This window comes from Agelaius phoeniceus, chromosome Z, assembly GCF_051311805.1.
Source record: "Agelaius phoeniceus isolate bAgePho1 chromosome Z, bAgePho1.hap1, whole genome shotgun sequence".
In the NCBI taxonomy this organism is placed as follows: Eukaryota; Metazoa; Chordata; class Aves; order Passeriformes; family Icteridae; genus Agelaius; species Agelaius phoeniceus.
The window spans coordinates 55,886,658-55,899,195 of NC_135303.1; the positions used below are offsets into that span (position 1 = coordinate 55,886,658).

The 12,538-nt window shown below is 36.8% G+C and overlaps 1 protein-coding gene across 9 annotated transcripts in view; it reads right to left on the reverse strand.

Annotated features, from left to right (window-relative positions):
* AOPEP (aminopeptidase O (putative)) overlaps positions 1 to 12,538 on the reverse strand; it is a 184,998-nt gene that overhangs the window by 66,179 nt on the left and 106,281 nt on the right. For 8 of the 9 annotated variants that reach the window (XR_013179820.1, XR_013179819.1, XR_013179818.1 and 5 more), the window contains 2 exons: positions 10,203 to 10,265; positions 9,501 to 9,584 (listed from right to left, as the gene is read on the reverse strand). Coding sequence is in view for 4 of the 9 variants with exons in the window: in XM_054652037.2 (XP_054508012.2) it covers positions 9,501 to 9,584; positions 10,203 to 10,265 (147 nt within the window). In the remaining 5 variants the exon portion in view is untranslated. Of the gene's footprint in view, positions 1 to 9,500; positions 9,585 to 10,202; positions 10,266 to 12,538 lie in introns of those variants that run through there. The other variant, XR_013179822.1, reaches the window with a different exon arrangement.

The following is a 12,538-nucleotide window of genomic DNA, read 5'->3' on the forward strand; positions in this document are numbered from 1 at the left end:
TAAACAGTTGTCCATTAAATTATTATAATTTTAAATAGACTCAAAGCAAACACCTATATTGATACTTATAATCTAAAATCACTGTAGCTGAAATTCATTTCTAGAAAGTATGTTCTCTTACAATATTATTATTGATAATCCTCCCATGCTCAAGATCATCTTTTCAATTGCTTTGCTGTATGCACTGGTCCTTTCATAGTCTGGGTAAATGAAGTCATAGTCATAGTTCTAGCTATGACTGATCTGTTCTCATCTATGCTGCAGGTTATGCATTTTGGTGCAGAGAAGACTAACGCTTCATGGAAGAATGCATGGCTCAATTCTTATCTGTAATATAGACAGCCTTCAACTTAAGGTTTGTGTTGGGTCATGTATTCTCGTCATGCCCAACTTTCTTAGGTATCTGCAGACAAGCTATCTACTATCTCCATGCTTTGGATTATGATCTGCAAAATTGAGATAAACATTCTTATTTCAGTTTTGAAGGACAGAGAATTTTAAAATATATTACGTGTTTTTGAGGTATCTCACACAACGGTAATGAGGTCCTTATACAAAAAGTACTTGGCACTTGTTTAGTTGAAGACATTTAGTATACACTGAGTTCCATAAAAACCTATCTTCACACTACTAGGCAGTATCTTTTGAGTTATCTTAAATGTCTCAGTGTCTTTGATGCAACTCTGAGTGCTGTAAAATTAGGAGCAATGCATGTGGTACAGACAAGCATTTTGTTGTCAGGTACACCTCCTCTCCTCTACTGATAAATAAGCATAGTAGTTTTTCAAATAAGACCAAAGTTTTAATTCCTTGGAAAATATTATGTAGGTTATAAAATAAGGGTGGGTATTAAAACTAAAGTATGGCATATTAATTATATTGACCACCAAGAGATTCAAAATGCACCTTCCTTTCGCATATTCCCATCTATAAAAACAGGTAAGTTGAAATCACTCCCCCTGGCTTCCCAAGCCCTTCAGGCAATCACTGGTCCTAAATATGAACACATGTGCTGCTTGTGTTCCACACCAGACAAAATTAACATTTTTTTTACTTCCTTCTGGAAGCATTTAAAAACCTAAAAGGTTTACTCAGGGTAACATATGCTGTCAACAAATAGGCCATATTCATCAAGCAACAATGAAGGTATATTTGGGTGATAGACCAAGAATTCCATCTTGCATGAGCTGGCATACACTCATAAGGGAACCTACTTTTTGCTTTAACAAGCAGTCTCTCTTTAACAAGCAAAACAGGAGTGAAGAAATTGCAGGACATAAAAGGAAACTGAGCTTTCAACAAATTGGTTCTACAGTTATTGTCTCTCAAACATTATCTGCCCTCTCCCAAAGGTGCCATCTATACTGTGAAATTTAGATACGCAGATAAATAGATATCTTTAAAAATATTGACAAATATCCCCCCAGTTAAAAACTCTCAGGGCAATTAGGAGAAATCAAATCTCTTCTTCAATGAGGAAGTGATCACTTCAAAAGTAAATCTTGAGGATGAATGACTAAGGCCTGGTTCAGCAAAACATTTTATATATTAATAGCTTCACCATGTTTGTCAAAAGTACAGCCAAAGCACAGAGAAACCGAGTTAAACAAAAACAAGACAACTATAGTTACTGCATAACTGGCACTACATGTCATTTTTTTCTTTGAAATAAACAGGATCCTGAGCATGGAAACATTTAATAGTCTCTAGCTGTACTTAATTTTCTTTTGAAATATGGATGACAGAACATGAGACCCTCATCAATGTTCCATGCTAAGTCCTAAGACCGTTTTTTACCCCGGTATTTATGAGTGCAGAAGAAAACCAACTGTAAGACAAATTCTTTACATGGTATCCAGCACATTTAGAGCATGCAGCCTGAAGAGTATGCAGAATATAGTTCATAAACCCAAAGCACTAAATTTTTTAAGAAGCAAAAGTAATGGAATCCAAATTTCAACAAGGAACTTGTGTCTCGTGACCAAACCATCTCATAAACTCAAAGTGGCAACAAAAAATGATTCCTGTGGTTGGGACAGTCATATCATCTTCCTCTTTACACATCTGTTAGGAAAACCAAAAATGATGGAGCTCGCACATCTGCATTGCTTTTCTGTGGGCATTCCCCACAACCTCTCTTAAAGGAACATGGTTGATGTAGAGCTCTAAAAACTTTAATTGAAAATGCCCAGTGAATACCTATATGTAAGGCAGAAAGGGGAAAAAGACATCCAGAGCAATGTAATTGTTTAACCTTTCTTTTCAGAAAGCAATTTTTCCAGATAAAAATAAAAGCTTTTCTCGAAAAATCACTTTGAGCTCGAGCACATAATGAGGACAAAAAAAAAAAATCTTGTAGTTAATTAAGCAAATTGTCACTGGCAATAATTTTTTAATCAAAACTATGGAAATTTAAGTGTATATACATATATATGTATATACACATATATATGTGTATATACTTATATATATGTATATACACTCTATATACACACACACACATATATATCTATACAAACAAACACACGGTAATGTTAAGAAGTAGTCTAGTTTCAAATGTTGATACAGGTTTCACAAAACCTGCATATGAAGCATGTGATGAGTTAGACAGTCGTGATCAGCCACTTGGTTTGTGTCCACGTGAAAAGTAACACAAGAAAATATATGCAGCACAGACCAAATGAGTACAGTAAAATTTACACACCTTTAAGAATTTAATCCTGTCCATTTAGTTAAAGCAACAAAGAATGCATTTGCTTTCAACTGTGAGCTACTGTCCTCCTCCAAAAGAGCTTCTTAGGGGACTAGGGGAAGGAGAGAATGACAGTATTTTAAGTTGTACCCATGACTACTTTTAGTACTGTGGCCATGAAAAAACAGATTGAGAACTACCAAAACCTTTTTAACAGGTTATGCAAAAGGCCTAGCCTTTACCTTCTGTGCTTGTACATTACTTTAAAAAACAATGTCTGCACTTATTGACTACTACACATGTGCTTTTCCTATATAGCATGTGAACATAAACCAAACTGAAAATAGACATACAATGAGGACAATGGCTAAGATCAGTCATCAAAAAATAGTTAAGCCTATTTATGACAATGTGTAATAAATATAAGACTGAAATAAAACACATGTAAAACTGAAATAAAGCACACATTTGAGCCAGCAGACCACTAAGCCTCCTTAGGAGTCATTATAGTCAATCACATCAAGAAGAACCTGGGGACATTTAATCAAGGAGATTATTCAGCTGGCATGCACAAGTGTATATTCTCAGCTAATAAAAAATCCATAGGAAAAATCTGTAGGAGAAAACTTATGGAGTGTTTGAATGCAGTACACCACTTTTTTCCAAACGTAGTATGCTGCTCCAGTTGCAAATGCCCTGAAAGGGACAGCCTTCTTTCTGCTCCCAGAACTCACTACATCACCACTCAGAATTCACTGTGTAAACATTGGTGGAGGCATACGCTTCAAAATATTAAAAACTATCAAATGCTTTTTGGCTTTTTTCTTTTTGGGAAAGAATAAAACTGTTCTCACATTTTCCATTTCCTGTCCTATTAAAGACAAAACTTCTTTTTATTAAGCTAAGGTATGAATGATCATGTTTCAACCACCAAAAAAATAGGGCTTTATAACGAGAAAAAACAGCAGACTGAGAAAGTTAGTGCAGCAGTCAATCCCAGCAGTGTAGCTCTAGATAGGATCATGTGGTAACATACACAAACACCACGTTCTTAAAAGTGCTCAATCACAAATGTGTAACTAATTCTTCCTACAAATCAAAAGCAATAAACCCTTCCACTGAAAGTGCCTTTTTCTGCCTTTCTGGACAAACCTTGTATTTTACAACACAGTGGCCTTAATTTACCATTGCACAGGATGGTTGCTTACTTGGACAACTATAATTAACAGTGATGTAAATATCTGCAAACTTTAAACTATTTCAAGACATAGCCATGCTGGCCTGAGGTCTCCTAATTTAGATATGGTTATCTCAGAGTCAGAAAGGGAGCAGAAGCATTCACATATGCATGGGGATAAGTTGCTTCATTGATCTAAAAATGTAGCCTCATGAGAACATTCACTTTTTGATAATACATATCTGGGAGGCTCCATATGAAAAGCAATTCCTTACTAAGAGGGATGGGTACTACTGTAAAGAAAACTATGATTCTGGCATAACACTACTGGAAATAAGATACAGCTGATACTGTGGTTAGAACTGGACTATTAAAAAAAATACTAAACCAAAAATTTCACTCTTTTTTTTTTGGGGGGGGGGGGGGTTGTTTGTTTTTACACACAGACACAGTATTTTCTTGTTCTATTAGATGTTTCTTAGGTGAATTCTGAAGCAGCACTATCCTAAAAAACAACAGTTCTTTAGAAAAGCACAATTAAAAAGTTTCTGAACAATTCAGAAATACAAATATTTTTTTAGGAATGGAGAACTAAATACTAAAATTGTTTAGTTCCAATGGCCTGAAATTATATTTTTATGTACTCATTTAAAAAAGCTTTTAAATGACAGTGTGTATTTCCCAGACAGCTTAACAACATTTAATGCAAATCAGATCTTGTACGTGAGTTGGGAAAAATTTACCATTCAAATTTCTGAGTGAGAAAGGAATTAAATGTTTTCTGTAATCAGTGAAGCCCAGTTTACAGGGTTCCTAGAAAGTTCTGTGAAATTAACAGAATTTGGTACTGCAAATAACACCACTGAAGCATCTCTTTTTCACCATGTTTCTCTTAGCTGTTAAGCAGTGCACAAGATCACCAGATTATTTCAGTTTTGATCCTTGCTTTGAACCTTATTTTGGTAGATTAAAATAAAAAAACTCATTTTGACAAACAAAAAATATATGCCAATTAAAGATTTCATGTAATTTTTATGCACTGTATGATAATAGTGGTTACCTGAATTAGCAGAAGCACCCTGAATAAATTTTCTAGTTAACTAAGAGCTCTTTTACACCACACGGTATTTTTTATCAGTATTTCTTATCAGACTTCAAAATATTTTCTACTGGCAGTATAACAAGACAACTCATTTTAGAGAATTACAAGATTTGTTTCTTGTGTTTCACTTATGGTGGTGAATTCATTATTAAAGGGCAAAGATAGCATTTATCATTAGTCATATATATCACAACTAGTTTGGGCTTTTTATTTTTTATTAAAACTTAAAAGCAATATCAACAAAGTAATTTATGCTCAGGTTATTAAGAGAGCTTAAATATTGACAATATAAGTCTCTGGAGTGACACAAAGGATCAATAGCAACAACCAATGGGAAAAAAAGTCAAAGTCACATTGCTAGTAAAACTAGCAGACAAACTTTAAACACAAGAAAACAATATTTCTGAGAAAGCAGCAGAAATTATTCTAGAAAATTTGACTCACTCCCTGAAGTTTCAGTATACAATCAAACTAAAACTGAAACAGTCAAATGCAATTTTGATCATATGCAGGAAACATGTTCCTTATCTAGTGTGAATATATACGCATGCTTATTTCAGTGTTTTTCCTAAATCCTGTGTATCCTTGTTATCTCATCTGATGACACTTTTTCTACTACTGAAATATGATCAAATCAGCTTTTATGTTTTGACACTGAAAGTTATGTAAAAGTGAATTAGTCTTCTAGTGAAAAGATGTTGCTCCCCAGTAGATACAGATGGCACACTACAATTCCGCTAATCTGACTAGATCATTTTCTTCTGCCTAACAGGGACAGGACAACGGAATCTTTTTTTTCAAGCAGACACAGTCAGCTATCAAACATTATCATCATAACAACACCATTTATAACAGTTCTGTCATACTCTTCATTATAAAACACTGCTTATTTTAACCAAGTAATTCTTATCAACTCTGTCACACTTTCTCTAAATTTCATACACAAACAGCATTCTGTATTCGTTCACATACTGACTGCTAAATGTGCTGACCAGATAAATGACAACCTGAAGAGACAGCATAATATTAAATGAGGAGTAAAACATGTGCAAGAATAGAAAGGAGGACAAAAGTAGAAATGCAAAGGGTGAATGTGTTTAAGTTTGTGTATGTGTACACATACTATAAGAAGAGTAGCTACAGAGAATTATAAGCAGAAAACACAGTGAGCAAAAGGTAACTTTTTTTCAATTTTTCAGCTTGGTTTTCCATTTTTTTCAAACAGATAGAGAGACTGAAAGTAATCCCTTTCTGAGAGAACAGAAAGGGATGAACAATACCAAGGGTGACCAAATGAGTCAAAAGAAGACAGGGAAAGACATGAGGTATGAAAAAGAAGTAGGAAAGAAAAAATTGGCATAAAAGGTGTTAAGAAAATAACATCTTTTTCCATTTCAGAGACAGAACAGCAGTTTCAGAGATAGGACAGCAAAAAGGTTAGAAATGAAAAAAAGCTTAAAAACAAACAAAATAACCTAAATAAAGAAGAAGAGCAAAAGTATGAGAACCCTCACCTATTCGGCTAGAAGTCTTTCACACTCATCGGTTCTGTTCCACTGCCGTAACCTGCCATGTGGATCCACACTGGAGAGCAGCACCCCACCTTTCTACACAAGCTTCCCCACTGGTTCCTCTTGAGCACACTTAACACTGCAGCCACATAGTTTTATCTAGCACATGGTATCCTCAAATGTTTTTTAAATATGTGTAAACATATGTAAAGTCAACTCCTACAAACTTAACTGTTTAGAAGGCAACTTTTTTCAAGAAGCAATTCCTCAGCAGTTGTCAGCAACCTTGCCTTCACCATTCTGTTTCACTTATCCCATATAGTTATCCTTCTGTCCTATATTTTGTACTTGGACACAGGTGCTTTGATTTGGTGGTGACTCAGTACAGCAAAGTCATCCACCTTATATTAGAAATAGGACTTCCTATCACAAAGAAGAAAAATAACAGTGGAAAATTAGACAGCATAGGCACATGAAACCTTAGAGGAAAATCCAACAGCAGGCAGATGGAAGTTTAGAAGCTACATATAAAAAGTTAGTGCTTGTTTTTAAAGTTTAGATGCCACATTTAATAAGCTGGTGCTTGTTTTGAAAGGATAAGCATGATCAAAGCAAAGCTCAGTTTTCAAGGTGTAGCAAAATATATCAGTATCCTTATTTTAATCACAGTTGTAATGTGAGCTGCTATCAGCTCTATGAACTTCTCTGTTTATTATCACTTGCCTTCTCATCTCCCTCAGATGTTTCCACTCAACATCTTTATTTCTATTTCTCTGCTATCTTCAAGGTTGCCTTACTTTTCAATTACATGCTTTTCGCTTTCTTGTTCTCTTGTGTATCTCTGAAAATACTTTAACTTCTGTATAATGCCATTTCTTCTATAAGTGGACACAACTAAAAATCAAGAATTCACATAGAAGTTAGCACCACCTACACTGAGTAGGAATTGCACTGGCAAGTCAGGGTTGGAAACCTAGTGCAACCAACTCTGAAACCAAATAATAAAGCTCAGCTAGCACCAAGGAGGTCCCTCACTCTTTTTCTCCTCTATTCTCTTACCTGTAACTGTATTGAAAAAGTCACCATTGCAATGGCCAAACTTTTAGGCAACATAAAGAATTCCAAACTCAGTGAACAGTCAGTGGTTGGCTATCAAATATAAGATTTTGTTACGCCTCTTCCTTCCCATGTGGTTAAGTATCTTGCAAATGCAGTATTGTCAGTCTACATTGGATCTCTATGAATTATTGATATTTATAGATATTACAAGACAATGGTCATGCTTGCCTTCAATTTTAATTCATATGTCACAGACCTCGTTCTAGAATTACTGTTTGAAAAAACAATGAGTATATCTTATGTTTACACATCAGGTTTTGCATTTCTATCACTGCAAGGTAAAAGCTCTCTCTAACAAACTGTGGAACACTTGGAGAACAACATCCGTAACAGAAAAGGAGTTTTATCAGTACAAAAGAATTTTGCACTAATGAAGCTTTCTCCTATAGAAAGAGACTAGCATTGGTATAACAGCATAAGGCACTTTTAAACCTGCTGTCCAGGCGTACCAGAGGATCTACCACCCTCTTTTAAATGCACCATTTAAAAACTGCTTCAAAATGTATGCAGTCTGGTTTGTACTAGTGTTATTTGTACCATCAATGCATTTTGCTCACAAATTCCCAAGGCAATACAATTTTTATCTTTAAAAAATCTTCTTCATCTTAGCATAAAACGATTAAATAAAATAAAAGGAAATAAAAAGATTAAATAAAATAAAAGTAAATAAAAATGCTACATATACACACAAACACATCGACATACAGAAATATAAACAGAAATGGAATTACCTGGTAAAACAGTTTATGCTATCTCTATCTATTTAGATGACTCTATTCTAAAGCACATCATCACAGAACATCTTTCCTAAATTATGTACTCCAGTTACAAAATAAAAGTCATGAATTAAAGGATGCTACTTGGGAGTTTTTAGCTAATCGTGGAGGTGGTAAATCATCCACCCACAACAATGCACTTTGTGGACATTTGTCATATACTTGCAATGCCCATACTGAGGCAACATATCACAGGAGCTGGCAGTCATTCTATCAGGAAGAATTTAGCTACAGAAACAGCAATGATTCCTTAAGCATTTTAGAAGCACTGTCGAAACAGCAAATTAACACACTACTATTTTAATCCTTTAAAGGTTACAAGAACTTTTAAATACAATAATAATTTTTCTTTTCAAAATCAAAACAAGCAAAAAAATCACAGTTGTAATAATACATTTGGAAGTGCATCTTTATTCACCTTTTTGTCCCTCAAGGGACAGAAAACAGCTATTTAGTATCAACTAACTACTTACCTCTCTACATTGTAATTTAAATTTTCAACTCAAACTTATTGAACAGGTCTTTCACAATGGATTAATTAAAATTTACTGATTTAAAACCAGTTTAAATTCAGTTATAGTCAGGTTTTAAAATCCTCTGTAGTAATTTTTAAAATAATCATCACATTTTAATAAATTGAAAACTATACTACAAATGGATGATTTTCAAACTCACCCTCTGAATGAAGAGTCAACAACATAGTCCAAATATTTTGTTTCAACGTGCTCATCACATCTATTGTTGTTCGAGAATCTACCAAGAAAACTATCTCTCACCTACCAGTATCTGAAAATAGTGCTTCAGGTCCTGTCAAAAGCTCTTAAGGGCTGTATTTCTCTGCACCCTTGAAAGCACCCTTCTCTTTCCTCCTTAGAATGTTGCAGTTAAATACAAACAGATGAAAATTCTGTCTCCTGAAAACAGACATCTAAAAAGGCTATTAATTTATTGCCATTGTGTCTACATAATGACTCTGAAACTTTATCTTGTAACATCCATTTACAATCATGTTATTGAAGACACTAAGTAACATCTCTACCAAGCTTAAGAAGGCATAATCAGGAAGCTATTTGGATCTTCCGCCCTTTGTCCCATTACACAAACTGACATCATGATTGCTTACCTGCTGGAAAACAACTTCATCCTGCTTCATTTTCTTTTTGCCGCTTTTTCTGATCCTCCGGTTTGTCTGAATCCATTTTGTGACCTGGAGTTCAAAATCATGGTGCTTTTTTAGGTAGGAGAAGCAACCTGATTGTAGTTACTCAGCATTAGATATCTATAAAGACACTCAAGACAACTTTTTTTCATTGCTTCACTGGAAAAGGAAAAAGCACTTTTCTTCTCTATAGTGATGTGGTCTGAGGTAAATCTGGTTATAACTGTACATGATCAAAATGTGAGGTGATGTTCTTCATCTTAGAGCTTTTGGTTTAAAGGGCTTTGCACAAAGAACATTTTGATGTGAGACCAGGTTGCCAAATGGGAAGTTATGGTTGCAATGTGGAAAACTCCTGGGGAAAACCTCTGCGCTTTATCCCTTGCACCTTCTATTTCAAGAGATTTATTTCCAGCCACCCACTTGAACATTGTTCCAGACTGCCAACGCCAAATTTGGATGGCATGATTATTTAATAAAGTAGCAACACTTGGTGGGGCTTTTTTCCCCATACTAATATTTTTATTCTTAATACGAAAGCAATTATATTTTAAAGCAAAAGCGTGGCAGGATGAGGATGGTGTGTAAGGTAGAAAACTCCAGGAGCAGATCTGCAAGGGGAAGAAGCGGGTGCAACGTAACAGCTGTGAAAGGTTTCCTCCTCACCTCGCCGCTCACTTGCTGGACGAGCTGACACTCCTTCCACGTCTCTCCCTCCTCCAGCAGGGGCTACAAGGGGGAGAAAGCGCACGGTGAGGCGGGGTGGTCCGCGGAGGATCCGCGATGCGATGCGCTCCGCTCCCCGGGGCCCCGAGGCGGCAGGCGCGGGGGAAGCGGGGTCCGCCTGCCGCCGGCCCCCGGAGCCGCGCCCGCTCCTTTCCGCCTCGTCCCGTTCCGTCCCACACCGTGCCGCCGTTCCCGGGCTCGGCAGCGGCAGACCGCAGCCCTCGCTAGGAAATGAAACACCTCCGCAGGGTCCCCCGCCCCCGCGCCCCGGCCCCCGGAGCCCCGCGGAGAGGAGGAGCCTGCCTTACAGACGTCAGGGCCCGCCGGCTCCAGGGCGGCCCGGCCGGGGCACCGCGCCTCAGACAATCCCAGCGCGGCGGCCGCGGGCCCGGCCCGGCCCGGCCCGGGCACTGGCGGTACTGCTGCCAACCCTCGCTCCCTTCGACAGCATCACCCACGGGACGGCCATTCATAACCTCCACATCCATGCTCGTTACGGTTTGCAGCCTAATTACTAACGATACCCTCTCTATGGAAGCCGCTTCCCTATGAGCCCTCCTATAAACATGCTCTGTCACAGGTCCTTACGAACAGACGAATGGCCTAGTGGGGATAGTTCAAGAAAGCATCAGCACCACTAACTGCTTCAACACTGGCCTTGGTACTTGCTCTCTCCTCCAGAATAAAACCACTAAACTACCTTGGAGGGTCTGAAATGCACATTAAAAGCAAGATCCAAAGCAGCTGTGTAGGTATAATGCACCACAGCAAGCCCTTTATCGAGGTCTTGGCTAAAGGCTTTATTTATTCAACAAGATGCCATGAGCTGGTAATTAAATTTAGGCATAGGACTTCAGGTATTCTTGCACCCTCAGAAAAGGATATTCAAACTCCAGCATGTTGGAAGATACTTAGGTCAACCATGCAAAATCCAAATACTATTAAATCCTAAATCAGGATTTTATCAACTGCTTTTATGTTTATATTTAAAAAACAAGAGGCAGTAAAGGATAGAGTGCATAATACTTGTTATAGTTAAAATGATATTACAAAAGTCAGTATTTTAAGAATTATTGATACTCTTTTGAAAATTATTTATGCTCTTATACTATATATTGCTATAAGCTCTGAAAGCTTCAAAAGGAAATCTCTGCTCTAGCAAAAAAATAGGGCATTAAAGTATGTGTGTAAGCAAACTCTCAATACATAGAATTAGATGTACTTTGTAAACACCTAAGTAAATAAAGGTAGATCCAGCAAGTGTGTATTAAATCTTGATAGTATCCTTTTATCACTTGAAAAAAAATCTCTCCTAGCCTTTTTGTTTTACTGCCACAACATCCTTCTTTCAAGATCAAAAGCTTTAGATCAAAGCTGAGATCAAACTCAATGCTTTAAATAGAAGCAACTTTACTATGAAGCATTAAACAAAGAACTTTTTAACAGAGATATCACAATAGAAAATCTTACTGTAGTTTTTTATTTCACACTTACAACAGGTCTACTTGAAACAAGTATAAACAACATGTTTTTATTTTGTAAAGCCACAACAGATTTTTCTACTGAATGGTTAATTCTGAAAGTGCCTACAAATTGACTCTTGAACTGAGTGTATTTAAATGAAGAAAGAAGAACAGAACATAGTTCAAAGGCAGTGAAGAAAAAAATTATGTTAATGGCAAACACAAATTAATGCAACTGCTTAAACAATATTTCCTTGGATCAGTTAACAGATTAGACTGTGCATTCCCACAGAAGTAGTTATAGGAAACACTGGACCATAGAAACAATGAAACATATTTGTACTTTAAGTCCTTTAAAGAATTGCACTTCCTTTCCTGTCAAGTGTTTTGAGAAAACTAGGGGGGGGAAAGGTTACAAGAGACATTGATTTTCAGACCTGCAGATCCTGAGGCTGATTTGGGATGAAAATCCACAAACACACAAACATACTATGTGTCCAAACTCAGAGAAGGCTCCTGTTTTCTTGTTAGTAGTTGCATAGCAATGAAGGAAATTCAAGAGGAATTGTTACTGACTTTTTATGGTAATGTACTTTGTGTAGCCAACATCTGGGGATCCCTGGTGCTGATTGCTGTGCACATCTTAACTTGAACATTCACCTACAAGATGATAGCACTGCAGTGTAAGAGCCAACTTGCCCATACAGATAGCCTGCAGAAAACAAAAAGCAGTGGCAGAAATAGGGTGGGCCTAACAAGCGGTGGTCACAGCACACTGGCAGTGTCTCTTATCAGTCAACTCTTATCTCTGCT